This window comes from Brienomyrus brachyistius, chromosome 6 (genome assembly GCF_023856365.1).
Source record: "Brienomyrus brachyistius isolate T26 chromosome 6, BBRACH_0.4, whole genome shotgun sequence".
NCBI classification, from domain to species: domain Eukaryota; kingdom Metazoa; phylum Chordata; class Actinopteri; order Osteoglossiformes; family Mormyridae; genus Brienomyrus; species Brienomyrus brachyistius.
The window spans coordinates 31,112,192-31,129,234 of NC_064538.1; the positions used below are offsets into that span (position 1 = coordinate 31,112,192).

At 40.9% G+C, this 17,043-nt stretch overlaps 2 protein-coding genes across 2 annotated transcripts; both read left to right on the forward strand.

The window, feature by feature from the left end:
• The first annotated feature begins 3,589 nt into the window (after positions 1-3,589).
• On the forward strand, positions 3,590-7,847 carry prkrip1 (PRKR interacting protein 1). The gene is made up of 6 exons (XM_049016850.1): positions 3,590-3,756; positions 3,868-3,946; positions 4,378-4,478; positions 4,674-4,759; positions 7,200-7,261; positions 7,416-7,847. The coding sequence occupies exons 1-6, from the start codon at positions 3,628-3,630 to the stop codon at positions 7,511-7,513; spliced, it is 555 nt and encodes a 184-aa protein (XP_048872807.1). The 5' UTR covers positions 3,590-3,627; the 3' UTR covers positions 7,514-7,847.
• A 2,889-nt stretch (positions 7,848-10,736) lies between these two features.
• upk3b (uroplakin 3b) lies at positions 10,737-16,537 on the forward strand. Its single transcript, XM_049016849.1, has 6 exons — positions 10,737-10,926; positions 12,462-12,623; positions 13,303-13,534; positions 13,887-13,969; positions 14,059-14,188; positions 14,567-16,537. The coding sequence occupies exons 1-6, from the start codon at positions 10,866-10,868 to the stop codon at positions 14,796-14,798; spliced, it is 900 nt and encodes a 299-aa protein (XP_048872806.1). The 5' UTR covers positions 10,737-10,865; the 3' UTR covers positions 14,799-16,537.
• The last annotated feature ends 506 nt before the right edge of the window (positions 16,538-17,043 follow it).

A 17,043-nucleotide genomic window follows, 5' to 3' on the forward strand; every position in this document is an offset into this window, starting at 1 on the left:
TACACCATTCACTCCTACGGGCAATTTAGCAAGTCCAATTAGCCTCAGCATGTCTTTGGAGGGAAACTGGAGTACCCGGAGAAAACCCCACGATGACATGGGGAGAACATGCAAATTCCGCACACATGTGACCCAGGCGGAGACTCGAACCTGGGTCCCAGAGGTGTGCGGTAACAGTGCTAACCACTGCACCACCATGCCACCCCTTGCAATAAGTCATTTTGTGAAATTTCTTCTTTGCTTGATATTCCACAATCAACTGTAAGTTGTATAATTGCAAAGTGGAAGTATTTAGGAACAAAAGAAATTCAGTCACAGAGTGACAGACCATCACGTAAAGTAACAGGGTGGGTTGCTGAGTGCCAGTGGCGGACTGGGACAATAATTCAGGCCGGGAATTTGACTCCACTCCCAGGCCACCTCTGCTGCTGCAGTCACATTTACCAATAACTTTCACTACATCAATCACAAGTTCCAAGACCTGCCTTCTCTTTCTAACCTGGTCTCGATGGACGGTCATTTGCTTATCAGTCAGAAGGGTATGGATATCTGCTTTGTTGACTCTAAGAAAAAAGGCTTCAGCACTTTCCCTATGGATACTGCTTCTCTCATGTTCCTGTACTCTCTGATGGGCATGTTTCCAGGCCTGCATACCTCCTTTGACAAATGCACTGTCACTGCCTAAAGGTTTTGCAAATGCAAGACATACTGAGCAGAATAGGGAGTGATTACTTTCATTGTATGTCAGCCATTTTCTGTTTGTGCCATCTTTTGAATGGAATACATCAGGAATGGCTCTTTCAGATGTTTGAATTGGGTGATACTTAAAAAAAAATCTAAATCCTTAGACTGTGGACGGGCAAAATAATCAAAAGAGATATCAAGGCTTTCACTGTCTCCTTCACCTTTCCCTGAATCCTTCTCTCTCTCACTCTGCACATCTAGTTGCTCTGCAATATGAAATAAGCGGGTTCAATAATCTGTATTTATAATTGTGCAGCCATCAGTTGTATGTCCCCAAAATCACAGTCCTACTACTGATCTTATAAATCATAAAAAGCACATGTTGTTTAAAAAGTATAGCCTTCTGCCTGCATGTTTAGTTTTGCTTATCTTAAACTTTACCTGAAGGTTCCTGCTCTGACTCAAACGCTGAACTGTCCACCACCTCTAGCTCAACAGCAGGAGCATTTGCAGCACTAGTGCTACTGCTGCTTCCTTTGTCACCTTTTCAAAATAAATAAATAAACAAACAAACATTGTAGGCTACATATTGTAGACTAGAAATGAAAAATCAAAATAACTAATACTGTATTCTTTTCCATACCATCTACTTGATTTATTTATTATTTAAAACAATTTGACCCACTAACACTATTCTGTCTACTTTTTATTCATTTTTATTTATTATATAAAAAATATGGTACATGTAGACGAAACGAAACTTGACACAGCACAGCAGCACTTACATATTGTTGCTCATTTGTTGGTTTAATTTTATCTATTGTGATTATCTAAGTGATTTGGATGAAAGTGTTCGTCTGCCAAATTATTATAAATATAATGTAAAAGTAATCTTGACCGACCTGTTCCCTTACTGGCGAACATGGCTGGGATTTTGCAGCAGCTTGCTGCGTCTGCGGCCAGGGCTTTTTTCCTTTTAATACGCTCCCTCTCTGCTCCTCCTTTGCGTTTACGCTCCATTTTTTGAACGATTTAGTCAGATATACCCTGTCTCTGGATATAGCCAGATATTAGGCAGTGCGTCGCTGACGTTGGGTCATGTGGGAGTGTAATTTTCCCTCCGCCATTGCCTGATTCGTAGATTGAGAGATCCGTCAATTAATTCGTAGTTGCACACCAGCCTATCACATGCCAGGCTGATCGTCTGCACAGCGGCAGCCGGCAGGCCAGAACGACCGTCAGGCCACCGGGAAATGTCCCGGTGCTCCCGATGGCCAGTCCGCCCCTGCTGAGTGCTGAGGCGCATAGTGCATAAAAGTCACCAACGCTATTGAAACAAGAGTTCCAAACTTCCTCTGGTATTAACCTCAGCACAAAAATTATACTATTGGGAGCTTCATTGAATGCGCTTCCATGGCTGAGCAGCTGCATGCAGGCCTCTCATCACCAAGCACAATGCTGGATGTAGTGGTGTGAAGCATGCTGCCAGTGGACTCTGGAGCAGTGTAAACATGCTCTGTGGAGTGATGAATCACGCTTCTCTATCTAGCACTCTTGTGGTTTGGTGGATGCCAGGAGAACATTACCTGCCTGACTGCACTGTACCAACTGTAATGTTTAGTGGAGGAGGGATAATGGTATGGGGTGGTTTTTTTCAGGAGTTGGGCTGGGCCGTTAAGTACCAGTGAAGGGAACTCTTAATGCTTCAACATACCAGGACAATTTGGACAATTCTATGCTTCCAAATTTATGGGAACAGTTTGAGGAAGGCCCTTTTCTGTTCCAGCATGAGTGTGTCCCAGTGCACAAAGCGAGATCCATAAAGACATGGTTGGGTGAGTTTCATGTGGAAGAACTTGACTGGCCCACATAGAGCCCTAACCTCAACCCCATCATGGGATGAACTAGAATGGAGATTGTGAGCCAGGCCTTCACGTCCAGCATTAGTGCTAGACCTCACCAATGCTCTTCTGGATGAATGGGCAAAAATTCCCACAAACACACTCCAAAATCTTGAGGAAAGTCTTTCCAGAAGAGAGGCAGCTGTTATAGCTGTAAAAGGGGGACAAAGTCCATACTGATGCCTAGTGTGGGTTTAATGGATAGACGTCCTAGTACTTTTGTCTATATAGTTTGTGTGTATGAAAAAATTACATTAATTTACATTTCATTTACCTTCATATTCCTAGAGTGCATTACAAATGAATAAACACAGCACTATTGCTTAAATGACTGTGTATCTTAAGGCAGAAATATACTTGCTGTTAACTACGTACGTATGTACGTACGTACAGCCGCGGTCCGTATCCTGCGTTCTTGGCATCGGTTCTTGTGCAAGTACTCAAAAATTAACGGAACGTATACGGAGATGCAATACCTACGTAATTTATAGGGGGCAGTGTTTCAAGATCTGCACTCAACTGTCAAGGTGTCCACGTTTGAGGACCTGTTGATTGAGCAAGTCCGCAATTATCCTAATTTATATGACGTGACAGAACCTCTCTACGGTGACAAAATAGCATGTAATAATAGTTGGCAAGAGATTTCAAACATCCTGAATATTAATTCGGAAATTATTCGGAAATAAGTCCTTGAATCTCTGAATCATTCAACAACAACAGCAACAACAAAAGTCAGTCATTGACAGCACTGCCTGTGTGTGGAGTTAGCTTGTTTATAAGAAGGTTTACGCAATTTCACAATCATCTTCTACTTCAAAATATTCACATGTCTTGTTTTAGATTTTATTTGCTTTCATTTTCGTCGAAGGATGCGGAACTCACTATATGCAGTTTTCGTCATTGAAAATGGCTGCAGTTACCATTCCGCGACTGATCGTGGCAGCAGCATAAAAACCACGATCCCAAAACCACCGGGGGGGGGGGGGGGGGTTATAAGTAAGACGGTAACTTCCGGTTGCTGCTTCCGCCTGCAGTTCCGAATATGGCGGCCCCTAAGGAGAAAGATTCGCGGCCGGGGAAAAGTTCTGGAAAAGAATCGCAGCCGCTAATCATCGCGAAGACGGCGGCGGAGGAGCAGAAACTTAAACTCGAACGGTTGATGCGAAACCCGGTGGGTTTTTGATCCGATCTGCTCACTACTGTTACACTCCTCATCACTGTTTTCACATTAATATTAACTCGGCTATCACAAGTAATAATGGATAACACCCATTGTGCGCAGGACAAGCCTGCACCCGTACCCGATAGACCCAAAGAGTGGCAGCCCCGTGCCCCCCCGGAGTTCGTGCGAGATGTTATGGGTATTCAGTTCCATTTTTATATAATGCCTTTCTTAGCTCAGTCACCCCAGTGCACTTGACTCGAGTGTGTGGCAATGCATTCTTATATGATTTGCTCAAAATGGTGTATAAAACGGGGATAGGATGAATAGGGAAAAGGGGATAACGTGTTTACTCTGGCGGTTTGTTGCGCGTTAATAATAATAATAATAATAATAATAATGAAGGTTTTATCGCTTGCAAATTGTCTTCGTCACATTCAGACATACACTGTGATATCCTTTTCCACCTGCTTCCATAATTGTGCTCAGTATATAGTAATAGTAGGATGGAGTTACCTATAATAGCCGCTCCGCAATAAGTTAAAGCCAGGTGCATTTCTATAGAAGGCGAAGTGTAGTGAGCGGTACGTGCCGCAGCTTCCGACCCATCTTAGCTATAGCGCCCCACAGGCTCCAGCGCCGGCGCCGGCAGCGGCGAGTTCCACGTGTACCGGCACTTGCGGCGGCGGGAGTACCAGCGGCAGGAATTCCTGGAGAGGCTGAGCGAGAAGGTCGGTACCTCCGGCAACAAGTGCGAATATTCATTTGTGTGAAACTGCTGGTCCCTTTGGGTGAGACTACTGATGAAGAACTTTGTTCAGAGCTGTACATTGGTGCATCAAGTCCTCGGCACAACGAAGACCTTCATTTGGGAATAAGTTTAACAGAATCAAACAGACTCCTCTTGTCTTTGGTATTGTTTTTAGCAAAGGCTGGATATTGAATACCTTGAAAAATTAAAGGAAAATAAGGAGAAGGCAAACGAGCAGACAGCTAAACGCAGGAAGAAGAGGTGAGTGTCCCTGCTTAGCACTGAGACTGCAAATCCTCACTTAGCTGGAGGTTTATTAATAAACAGTGTTGTGTATCAGAGATCAGTACTATGCCTACTGTATGGCAGTGCTTCTCGGCTGGTTTAGCCTCAGCCACATTTTTTCTGGGTCGTTAAATCACAATGCACATTTTCAAAAAATTTTGAACCGGATTTATTTCCAAAAAAATATGCAATAATGGTAAACATAAATGCTGCAGTAACAGCACAATGTGTTCATACACTATTAAAAAAAGTCTGACATTAGGAAAAAAATGTTCAATATATATATTTTTTTAACCACACAGATTGCAACCCAGTGAAAATGGTTCCGTGACCCTTTTTATAGACATTGCTGTACAGTGTTGGGAAAGTTACTCACAATCGTAATCCATTACAGAGGTGGATAGTTCAGCTCCAGGAAGTACAAATCCAAACCAAGGTTTAGTTTCAGCCAGCCAACTGAGTACTCTGTGACTGTGACTCTTTATGCTCAAGTTGTTGGTTGAAACAAAACCTTGGTTTGGATTTGTACTTTCTGGACCTGAACTATCCACCTCTGTCTGTAATAGAATCCTTTTTTGAGTAATTTTCCCGACACTGCCAGTGTCCTCTCTATGGTCTCAATGACTGTAATGTCAAACACAGTGGTTTCTCTCATACCTAGGGCTGTCAGATGAAGGAATTTTCCCTGCAGTGATTTAGGTGGCTCAACAGTGATGGCTTTTTTTTTTGTGAGTTACTTAATTTATTCCGATTGTTGAGCTCTATAATTAAGCTTAATTGTTAAGCTATTATTAGGTATATGGTCATTTTTTAAATATGAGCATTCGAGGGCTCCTCTGCAGTCCTAGAAGTTGGTTATATAAATGTTCTCAGACAAAATGGTAAAGATGTGTACATTTGCTTGTCACTGGGGCTATACCGTCAAGGGTCTGCCATGGGTGTGTGTGTATTTGTGTGTGTGTGATTTGTGCATGTCAAGAACAAAACTGCATAGCCAAAGTGAAACAATACAAAGGAAGTCAGATAAACAAAACACAGCACACCAGTAACAAAGTAAAAAAAAAAAAGAAAAGAAAAGAAAAAATGAATGGACAGGTAAATAGAAATGAAATACATACATTATTTCTGACCAAGGCCTGAATTGCGCAAATAACTTTATTTTAAAGCCTTTTTTTTTTTTACTTTAATGCATATACTAAAGAGAAAACTCTCCAAGACTGGTTTCCTATTTAAGAATTTCATTTTGTGTGCTTTAGTATTTTCCCAAAAGAATAAGCAAATTAACAGCATAGTGTTTCCCTTTATTTGAATTGGAGTAATAGAAAAAAACATGAAAGTCTCATAGTCATTTTGGCAGCCGGGAAGAAATCCAACTAATTTCAGAAAATCTCACTAAAGTTTAAAAAGGTAAGGGAAAGGTGTTCAGCAGAAGTATACTAACTTCAGCTGGAGCCTAAACCATCAGCAAGTGTAGCTACCAAGCTGTTACAATGGTCACATCTATGTAGTATTTTATAAGGAACTCCTTTAATATTTTTTCTCACAGATTGATAAGGATTTGCCCACACGTGTTGCCATTGAATGTTTTGTATATGTTGAGTCCAATAAAAAAATAGCAGCAGGAGTAAACCTTCTCTTAAGAACATAACTGATTGCTACTTTTTTATATATAATCTTAATATCATTAATTTCAGTAATTTTAGAGAAATTGGTTACATGCACATCCACACAGTTTCAGTGATATGATAGGATATCATTTGGGATAGCATTTGTAACTTTGTGAAATTCTTTAGGTGACACATTGAAATTGTATTTCTCCCTGAATCCATGAAACATACAATTCTCGATCTCCATTTATCAGTTGATTAACTGTTAGAATGTTGGTCTTAGCTCAGTTATGAATAAATAATGTTTTGTTAATGTATTTGATATTTTTGTTGTTCCAGATAAACATTTAAGTGGAAAAAATTGTTTGTATAAGAGAGACCAATATTGCAAGGTTTTTTTATGAAAGGAAGCCAACTGAACTGGAAGCTTACCAGCACAAAATGGACATTTAAGAAGGAAATCTTACCACATAAACTATAACACCAGCAGTTACTGAGTGATAAGTACAGGATATGTGCAGGCTGAAATTCACTAGAACGCGTTACATGCAGTTACCAGGATAACTTGCACTCTTAACTTATTTTCGTTATGAATTTATTTAACATCCAATACACACAAACTGAAGTGTACAACAATTAGGGCCTGGCAAAAGAAGACAATGGGAACGTAGCAGTTGTGGCGGTTGCTTGCCCTCCCTGGCGGTAGGCTTGTCAGTATCATTACTGCATGGTCACGTCGGGGTTATTTTCAGCCCAGGTCAATTGTGTAACCCTGCTGCACTCTGTAAAGTGTAAACTTTATGTTTTAGGGAAAAGCTGAAGCAGAAGAAGCTGATGGCCAAGAAAGCCAAGCAGGAGGAGAAGGCTGACGGTAACACATGACGTTCTGCGTTGCCGTTTGACGGTGTAAATGCATGTGATCAGGAATGCGTAACCACAGGCCGTGCAGACAGGAATGTGACATCCCACAGTCCACTGCTTTAAATGCTCAGCATAACGGTATTCTTACCCCCCCCCCCCCACAGATTCTACTAGCGAATCCAGCAGCGAGCAGGAGGGTGAGCAGGAGAGGGAGGCTGAGGATGACGCTGAGGTCCCCAGCTTTGTGATGGGCCACAGGTGACCATCCCCTGCAGGCTGGAGGGGGCTAGCGGTCCCCAGTCATAGCCAGGGGGTCGCATTCGGTGGACACCAAGGAAAACTGGCCTTGTTTTGTTTCTTGGATCCCGGACAGCCTGATTGGTTGAGATGTTTCCTGCCAGTGGTTATAGCTACAGGACAGTGGTGGAGTTCAAGCTGTTTTGGTTTGTCAGGATCATGTCTGAATGGCAACCGGATGTTTGTTTATTTTCGTTGTGTCACATGACTGTTCAGAATTCATCAGGGGTTTGACATGACCCCACAGATTACTACCATTTGTATGCATGTATATGCATTTAATAAAGACGTTAAGTACATTTTGCAATTGAGTTCTGAGTTAAAAAAAACATCTAAATCGAAGTTCTAGTACATCTTATTCGTTCCATTGGCTGTCCTGTCGGATTTTAGAATAAGAACGGAAAAAATCTCATTCTTACCACACACTGCTCGTGATTTAGCTCCTTTATTAATCATTTTCTTCTTTTCTTTGCCAGTATTATCCTTCCTTGCAATACTTTGGCATTCATAAATTAAAAACCTGGAGTATGGCTGGAGGATACGGATGATGCCCCCAGCATGCTGTAGCTCTCCAGCCTCTTCTGGTGCTGGAATGTGCTCTAAAGGAGCGTCTGGGGGGGAATCGGGAATCCAGGGCTCCACGCAGTCTGCCAGCTTCTGCTCCCAGGCGTTCCTGGGAATGTGTGTGACGTTCCATACCAGTCCTGCAGCACTCCTCTGTGCATTAGGGGCATGTGGAAATTGCTTGAAAGCTTCATGATGGTGAGACATAAGTCCTCTTGAGAGCTTCCAGATGCTCAACGCACCAGTTTTAAAAGCTTTTCAAATTAGCTGCGGGTCAGACTGGATCTTTGTGGTCGACTTTCGTAAGGATTGATTCTAACTCAATTCCTCTAGCTAAACGATGTATTAATGACTGTACATTACTGCATTATCATTACATGTCAATTGTGATGGAATTTTTGTAAGGATTGTCAGAAACCAGGGTTTTTTTTCCCTTCAGTGAATTTTTACTATACAATAGGCATTTTGAAATAATTTGACTTCAGTGACTGCAATGAGGTACCTCATGTCCGTTTGTGTTGGAATTTTCTGGCAACCTCCTCTCTCAATGAAAGACTGAAGAAAACTGAAAGGTGTGGTAGTGACATTAGGAATTCTTGTCTTTCGCTGAAGTTTTAAAAAAATTTTTTGGGTGGGGGGGGGGGGGGGGTTAGTGCTATCTATCCACGCTGGTCATTCTGCTGGGAGATGCATACTGGCCATATAAATGTTGGGCTTCTCTTGAATATAATGGCTTTAAAAGGCATTATTTCTATGGAGTTTAAAGTGCCCACAAGTGGGTAGGATTCCAGTCCATTACCAGAGTGGTCAACTTTGGTTAGCTGGCTGGAGTGAGATTTTCAATCAAAACAAGTCTCCATACACATGCACACGCATTTACATGTATGTAACAGTTTTATTACCTTTTAAATATTTTGTAAGGTTTGCAAACTATCCGAGTGCTTTTGATGTAGATAATTTTAGGTTTATAATGGAATAATACAGTTTTTCTGTAAAATTTCTTGCGTATACGTGAGAGTTGGCAGCCCTGCATTACATGGTGCTCATACATGCTGCAGTCAGCTTCGGGACGCCAGTCAGGCTGATTGCATGCCTTTGGCTTGTGGGAACAAACCCACAAACACAGGACATTCATTCTTCGTAAGGAGATACTTTGTGGAGAGCATTTTTCACAAAATATTTGTTCTATAAGATGGTCTTGTCTGCATCCATCCATCCATTCTCATTAGTGAAGGCTGGGGTTAGGCCATCAGAAATGCGCTCAATGTAGAGGGACAGCAGAACCCCTCACCTTTGTTTATAGTTTTTGAAAATGAGAAACGTTCATGTTGTGCTGACAGAAAGGATCTTTACTACTGGAATTACTGATTTTTTTAAAATGTATTTGAGATCCCACCGTAAATAACCAGACTTCCCTGAACACACTTGTGTCTGCACAAGCATTCAGGTTCTGCTTGTACAGGGCACAGGTTCCCTCAGATCGGGCCTCTTGGGAACGGTCCTCTGCCCCCCGTCCCCTCGGGGATTTGCCTCTGCTGCCCCCTGGCTGTCATTCACATTCTCTAGACTAGGGGTGGCCAATGTTATCCGCAAAGGGCCGGTGTGTATGCAGGTTTTTGGGATAACCTTTAGGTCAGCTCTTCAAGCCCAGGTGTGAGGACTCTTCAGCCAATCAGTCCTCTAATTAGTGACCTAATTAGGAAGTTTCAGCAAAAACCTGCACATACATGGGCCATTTGCGGATAAGATTGGCCACCCCTGCTCTAGACTTTTCTAGTATTTCATCCATTTTCTGTTTCATTCATATATGTTCTCATTGTACTTTGATTTCACAATACCGTTGGTCCCTTTATATAACATTTTGCTCATTCTCTTTATTTTTACAACTATTTTTCCAGTTGTATTGCTATACACCTTCACTTGCACCATTCCTCTGTTCTGTTCTCAGATGTCACTCACTTTGTTATGTTCGATAAGTACTGAGAGTAGAACTTTTTTTTATATATCCAAAGAGATCATACACAAATGAAAGTTAATCGAAGAATTTCCCATTTGAAAAGAGAATCTATACTGTATGTCGAAATAAGGTGCAATCCCTTAAGAATTTATATGATTTGATGTCTGATGTCTTTGCAGAGTTGTGTTAAAACATTGAGGCTTGTCGTATCTCACTTACAGATGTTTCATTTTAATATTTCCTCTAATTATCCTGTAGACATCAAAGTTTTCTATTCACAATTTGTTCCAAAAGGAAGTTGATTTGGCTGCTGGATAGAATGAAAATAAACAGTTTGTGAGGGATCAGTGAAGGTAACAGGACACTGATTGCCTTAACTTATTGTGTACCTAAACTGGAAGAACATGCTTATTTCTCCTGTTTTCGGTTATCCTCTCCCTCGTCTGCCTAGGAGGACTTCTGTCCCTCGTTTTACGTCAGTCGCCTTGTTTGTCACGTTCGCGGCTGTTTGTAACTTAGCTTCTTGTTCATCTGGTGCCTGTTTTGATCCTGAATGGCCTGAAATGCGTCGAGCGGCCGTTCCCACATTCACGCCCTCCACACCCTGACAGGATGCATTCTCCACACTCAGCTGTGGGAGGGCAGCTCATAGCTCCACACAAAAGCTGCTTTAAACCTCAACCTCTCCATTTTAGCTCAGTCAGCCTGGCCCAGGTGCACCGTACGGACACGGAGTACTTTCATAGGGGGTGTCTGTTCTCACTGAGGGTGTCTGTCACCAGCATAGTGATCTGAAATGGCTTCGTTCACAGAGGCCTGTATCATTTTCCTGTTCTTTTCTGTTGTGGAAGGGATCAGTAAGTACATTTTCCATCTACTACTTCTTTCATGAATCCAGAACTTAATGAAAACCATGAAAAGTTTAAAATGGCATGTGAGAAGCGTTACGAATGTGGATATTCCACCGGATGTGTTTAGACATGTACAGTACTATGCAAGATTCTTAGGTAGTTAATGATATTTAAATGATCTTCATGTTGGTGTAAAACTATTATCTGTGTCAAAATGTCAGCTTTGCCATTTCCAAACATCTAAAATCATCACAGTATTATCCTGCAACCATCACATAAACCAACATATTTTTTGAGTTATTTAACTAATTAAGTTAATTAATTAATTGAGCTGGTGGGGAAATGTATCAAATGCATTGAATAGCTTGAGTGCACCTGAGGAGAAATTTGGGAACTGAAACAGTGTTCTAACCATCTAAGAAGATATCAGAAACTTTTTGGTGAGATGCTTTTCTCTTCAGAGAAAATCTTGTTAGTTTTATCAGTATTCATTTGCATTACTTCTAATGTTAAATTTTATATACATTTTTTTTTTGAAATTTTTATAATAAATGTTTTTTTGTTTTTGAACAAATGTATATTTACTCTCCAGAAAAACAAGTTTAAGCATTTTGTTTGACTGTCTTATGTAACGTACTGTAGATTCTTTGTTTTTTTTTTGTTTTTTTTTTTATGGATGCCCTTATGTGTCATTTCTTTGGCTTTCATCACTGGCAGTTAAACACTGTCTCTGTCACTGTGTCCATTTGGATTCTTCTTGAATGTGTCTGGCTGACCAAATCTTCGGACCTCAGTTTGCTAGATGTCTAAATGGCTTATCCAAAACTCTTTCATGCTTCTTTTTGACTTCATCATATTGCTTGTAAGAAAAGTGCCTGTTTTGAGTGTCAGGTACCTCTGAAAACGTCCAAGAAAACAGTTCATTTGCATTTAGGAATTGTAGCAAAATTATAAAATTGGAGACAGTGACATTGATTTACAGGAACATACAAGTCAGATGTTCTCAGTGGGACACTGAGATCTGAAGGTACCTGCTTCAATTGCCCAAACTTGTCTTCTGGAAAGTGAAATTTCTGCTCAGCAAGCTGCTCTGGCAGCTGTCCTACCCGTATGTGTCATTACAGCAGGTCTCCCGTCACATCCAGCCTGCTTCGTATCCGCGTCAGACTCCAGACTTGCCTCAAACCCTGGGTGAGGACACTTCATGATAGTGTCACATGCGTCAGTCCCTCATTCCTGCCTGACGTGACTGAACTTGCCTGGATTGTTACTGTCCTGATGAAGAAACACTCCCATACAAAAAGCCACCAAACTCAACCGGCTCTTCTCTATAAAAGTAGATCTTGCACAACAGAGTCTTTAGACACACAGGTCCCTGTTAAAAATAAGCCAATGATGGATGGATGGAAGCATCTTCTATCCTAAACCTAACCCCAAAAAACACCCAGCGATGGGCAAAATAGTCATTTTGACGGTGTATGCTCTGGAATTATCGAAAGAAACAGTCTGTATGTTTTCTTTGTCTCTGTTTTTATCAACAGTTACTACAGTGAGTACATCACCTGAGGTCTCTAGCTACAACATGGCAGGAAAGATCACCAGCACCACCGCCTTGCTTAACCAGCCCTACTGCTTCTTCAGCACAGCCCCTCAACTCTGTCAAGTGCAGTGTGACATCTACGTAGTTCCTGCTGTCGGCTCAGGTACATACGCACATTGTCCTCTTTATGGCACAGCATGGAGGAATATTACGGCCACCTAAAATGGAGAAAAATTATAAAACAAAGTCAAAATAAACTTTTGAGAAAAAAACATCTAAAGTTAAGCGGTACAGACCGGAGACTGTGAAATATCTGTTGGAGGTGAATCATCTTACATGCCAACATCATTGAGATGCCTCACATTCAACTGCTTTTATTTCACACAAAAGCTCACGTCGGCTAGGATATGGGTTCACAAACTTTTCAGCCTGTACGTGGTAGATTTTTTGCAATCGACTGTTGTGGTGATGATTAAAATGGGTTATTTTCACATTGTTTATAGACAAATTCTGCAAATCATCCCGCGACCTTCCACTTTGGGAACCGCTGTGCTAGAAGAAGCCATCTGTAGAGTTCAATTTTTACCTCAAAACTTTTGACTTAAATCTCGGAAGTTTATTTCAATTTTAATATAGATAATAATCTCTTCTATAGAATAGGGATATGTAACTGTTTTTGTGCTTTTTTAAATGCTTTTCTTTTGTATTAAGTTACACTTCAAATGTTAGTGACAGAGCTGATCCGGTGCTTAAATTACAGAGCATGAATATATTCAGTTTGGAAAATTCTGGACCTAGTTATGTGATGAAGTTGAAGCAAAGGCATTTCTCCATTTGAACAGGAGTGGACAATTTCAACAGTGACGAGACAAATCCAAAAATACTGCAACTATCTCCTTATCCAACCGCTTTTGCGGCAAGCTCTTCGAAGAACTACTTCCTGACAAGAGTAGGGCAGCTGAGTAGCTTCCCCTGCATGGCATCCAGTACGATCACGTATGTGAGAGTGGGATCGGACGGGAACTGCAATGGCATAAACTGCAATGGGGCGTTACCAGCCGGCTCCACAGTGAGGTACGCTGCTGCCCACTTACCTTCCTGAGATCCCAGGCTGCTCTTCTGATGTCACCTGACTAATAAACTGCTTTGTTAGCTGTTGAGGTCATTTATGCATTGATGGGCTAATAAAGGTAAATCATCAATAGCTGTGTTCATGAACTCAGCTGTTTGACCGTACTTTCTATCGCAATAGTATTTATTAATATTAGCATAGTAAAATAGTATAATGATAGTATAATTAACCTTTGTCTAATTATTTACTCTTTTTTTGCACAGTAAAAATGGGGCAAGCCAAATTTTCATATCACTACAAGTTGTATCGGGATAACTGCATGTGAGAAATAAAACCTTGAATCTTGAATTTCAGATTTAAGTACATCCTCGTTAACACAACAAACAACCAGATCCTCATGGATACAAGTTGGTCCGGCGCAGTGACTCTTAATTCTGGTATGGCTGTACTGCTGTCGTTTTTCTCTTGCTCCACAAACACATGGAGGGATGTGCTAGATAACACTGCACAATGTTTCTCATCACAGTAATAAACCCCGCAACCATCAATAATGGCTTAAAAAGACGGTCTGCTGGAATGATTATCATCACCGCCATCCTATGTGTCCTCTTCTTCGTGCTGCTGCTGCTCCTCATCCTCGCGCTGATTTGTGGCCGGTAAGAATGAAAGCATCACATTCACACTCATTCCATTATGGTTATTAAGAAGGGGCGATGCCACTGATTTCCTTTGCGATCTGATTCCATCCCTATACCAATATTCCTGCCGGCCCCACCCTGACAGAAAATATGCTGAGTGCGGTTGGGGGAGGGCAGGACTGTTGAAGACAAAATTCAGAAATGGTTCCTTTTCCCTAGTCACTAATACCTAGGTCCCTGTAAGTCTGACTGTGATATCCATAATACCGCCATTCCCCGTATATTAATTATATCGTGTTCTTGGCATATGACAAATTATCAGATACGTCTTCTGAAAGTGTTGCGTTTTTTAAATGATATGATTACATACTCTTCTCCTTCATCTTAATCTTGTAGGCGCTTCTCAACATTCACTGAACGGGAACCTCTACCGGCCCTCGGCTCTTTGCGCGTCAAGAAGTACGACACTCACAACCTCCAAGAACCGCAGTCATATACAAACACCACCTATGCAGATGACTTCAAGAAGTTCAGCACTGATGAAGTACTAACCACCAATCAGAAGCCCACAGCCCCTGACCTCCAGGACTCTGTGAAGCTGCAGAGATATCAGAAATTCATGAATTAGGTGCAAAACGTTTAGAGTAAAGGAACAGAGGACAGTGACGCAGAGCAGTGGGTGGATGGACTGCGGGCTGCAGTACCACATCGTCACACCGCCAGGCTCACGCATCCTCGCTAAAAGCTGCAGCCCTCTCACTGCTAAACCTTCTTATTTATTTTGAACAATGACAATTTATTTTCATGATTTGTCTGCTCGACCTGTAACAGTCTTAAATCTGTGGAAAACCATTAATGAATCATAACAGTAAATTACAGTTTAAAACCATAGTAATATTTTCAAAAACAGACAGGAATAGGTTTTACTCTGATATTTGTATCGTAATAATAAACATGGGTCTGTTAATTGCTACAGTACTTTTTACAATACTTTTTAAAACATTATGCATTATTCAGATTTATTTTATTGCCAAAGAACGACAAAGACCTATATTTTCCAATCGATCAACCGACTTTAATTAAAAGTAGGCTTATACAAAACAAACTGAATGAATACTTATGTGGGGCTGCAAGTGTATGTGTATAAAGCAATATAGGTATACAGGTGATTATAAATGCGTGCAGGGGCGTAGGAACCAGGGGGGCGCGGGGCGTGTATCCCTCCAATAATTAATTTGGCATCATTACTCTCCTTCCCCACCCCCCAAAATATAGATGTTTACATTTAAATTTAATTTCAATAGAACCGTGTTTCCCAGCCTTCCATCTGCCACGGACACCCTCCATACGGCAGCGTCTATCAGCTGGTGCGTCCCGCGGCGCTGTATGCTGTCCTTTAGTGCATGAAATTGTGAACATTGAATTGCGCGGCGTATTTTTTAAATCTGAATGAATTGCTCAGTTGCAGCCTGGCCGCTTTAAACGTACAATAAATACCTATATTGATGGACAAAGAGAAGAGATCAGCCCTCGTCTGCCACCAAGAGGTGCCACCTCGGGGCACAGAGGTCCCCTCCCCAGCAAATACGAGTCTATAGTGATGCAGGAAGACGCCTGAGCCAGCACAGTAAAGTCACAAATGTAGGCCTGCTGTAGGCTGCTGTACTGTACATCCCCCAAGAGAAACGCTTATATGAGATGCCTAAGTAATGGCTTTTCACTCCCTACTTGACATTTTTACCTCGCTCTCCTGCGTCCACTCGCAAAGTAAGTGGAATGCTTTTCATGAATGAATAATTGACGTAACTTTGCTGTCACTGAATGCTTAACATTGTCTTTTTTTTAAAAGGATGGGAATGTTTAACGTCTTTGGTGTACTTACGGTGTGTGTTTCTTAAATTACGCATTCTGGGTTTTTAATATAGAGGAATATTTAAGGGTTTTGAAATAGCTTTTTGGCTGAAATGTGATTTATTAAACGATCTTTTAAAAAACGTGTTAATTAACTGAACACATATTTATAAAATGTCCAAGAAGGTATTGGGATCCAGCTGGCAGGCAGTTATATTACAAAATGTGGAATAAACTCGTTTCTCATTTAATACTTTAAAAGTGACAAGTTTGATTGACTATGTGTTGTTATTTTAAACACTGGCATGTTCACATAAGAGCAAATATACCGGTAATATTTTTTATTATTATTTCATGGAATGACGTGACCATAAACAAAAAGCGTAAAAATTCAGATAAAAGGTCTGTATTTTATAATGCTCATTGAAACTGATAGGATTTATTTCATGGTGTTTTACTCTTATATCTGCCACAAATGCTTATGTTAAGACTGTAATAAACATTCTCATTAAGTAATATTGTCATTAAGCATTTTTTATAGAGTAACACTTGGTTTATAGAAAATTCTTTGGGTATTAAACAAAGTAAATTTCGGGGTTACAATATTTTGTTTTGTAATTGCTTTTTGTTGACTCTTGGCTTCTTAATTAGTTTTACAAAGAAATTAATAATCGAAACAATTTGATATGAAAGAACAACACAATACATGCTGTATACCGACCTTTCAAAAAACTTATAAGCAACGTAGCGCCGACGTACTTGTGCTGACTGGGTAGGCTACTTGTAGTGGATCAGGAATCAATCAAGTATATATAATCAAATATATAGTGACGATCGGTCAGGGAAGCAGGATATGAGAGACCGAAATCCAAAACAAAGGGGTTTATCACGGAGCAGGCAGACAAGGGAGCTCACGGTCAACAACGTTAATGACAGACCTGGGGAAACAGACTTGAACGCAGACTTAAATACAGGACTTCACATCAGAATAAACGCAAGACTGTTGGCACACACAAGGGTAA

Bases quoted from the DNA above. Each gene is read 5' to 3' on its own strand.
- prkrip1 (XM_049016850.1), top strand. From the start codon at position 3,628: ATGGCGGCCCCTAAGGAGAAAGATTCGCGGCCGGGGAAAAGTTCTGGA. The intron at 3,757-3,867 runs GTGGGTTTTTGA...CATTGTGCGCAG, and splicing joins AACGGTTGATGCGAAACCCG to GACAAGCCTGCACCCGTACC. The intron at 7,262-7,415 runs GTAACACATGAC...CCCCCCCCACAG, and splicing joins GCAGGAGGAGAAGGCTGACG to ATTCTACTAGCGAATCCAGC.
- upk3b (XM_049016849.1), top strand. From the start codon at position 10,866: ATGGCTTCGTTCACAGAGGCCTGTATCATTTTCCTGTTCTTTTCTGTT. The intron at 12,624-13,302 runs GTACATACGCAC...CCATTTGAACAG, and splicing joins AGTTCCTGCTGTCGGCTCAG to GAGTGGACAATTTCAACAGT. The intron at 13,535-13,886 runs GTACGCTGCTGC...CTTGAATTTCAG, and splicing joins CCAGCCGGCTCCACAGTGAG to ATTTAAGTACATCCTCGTTA.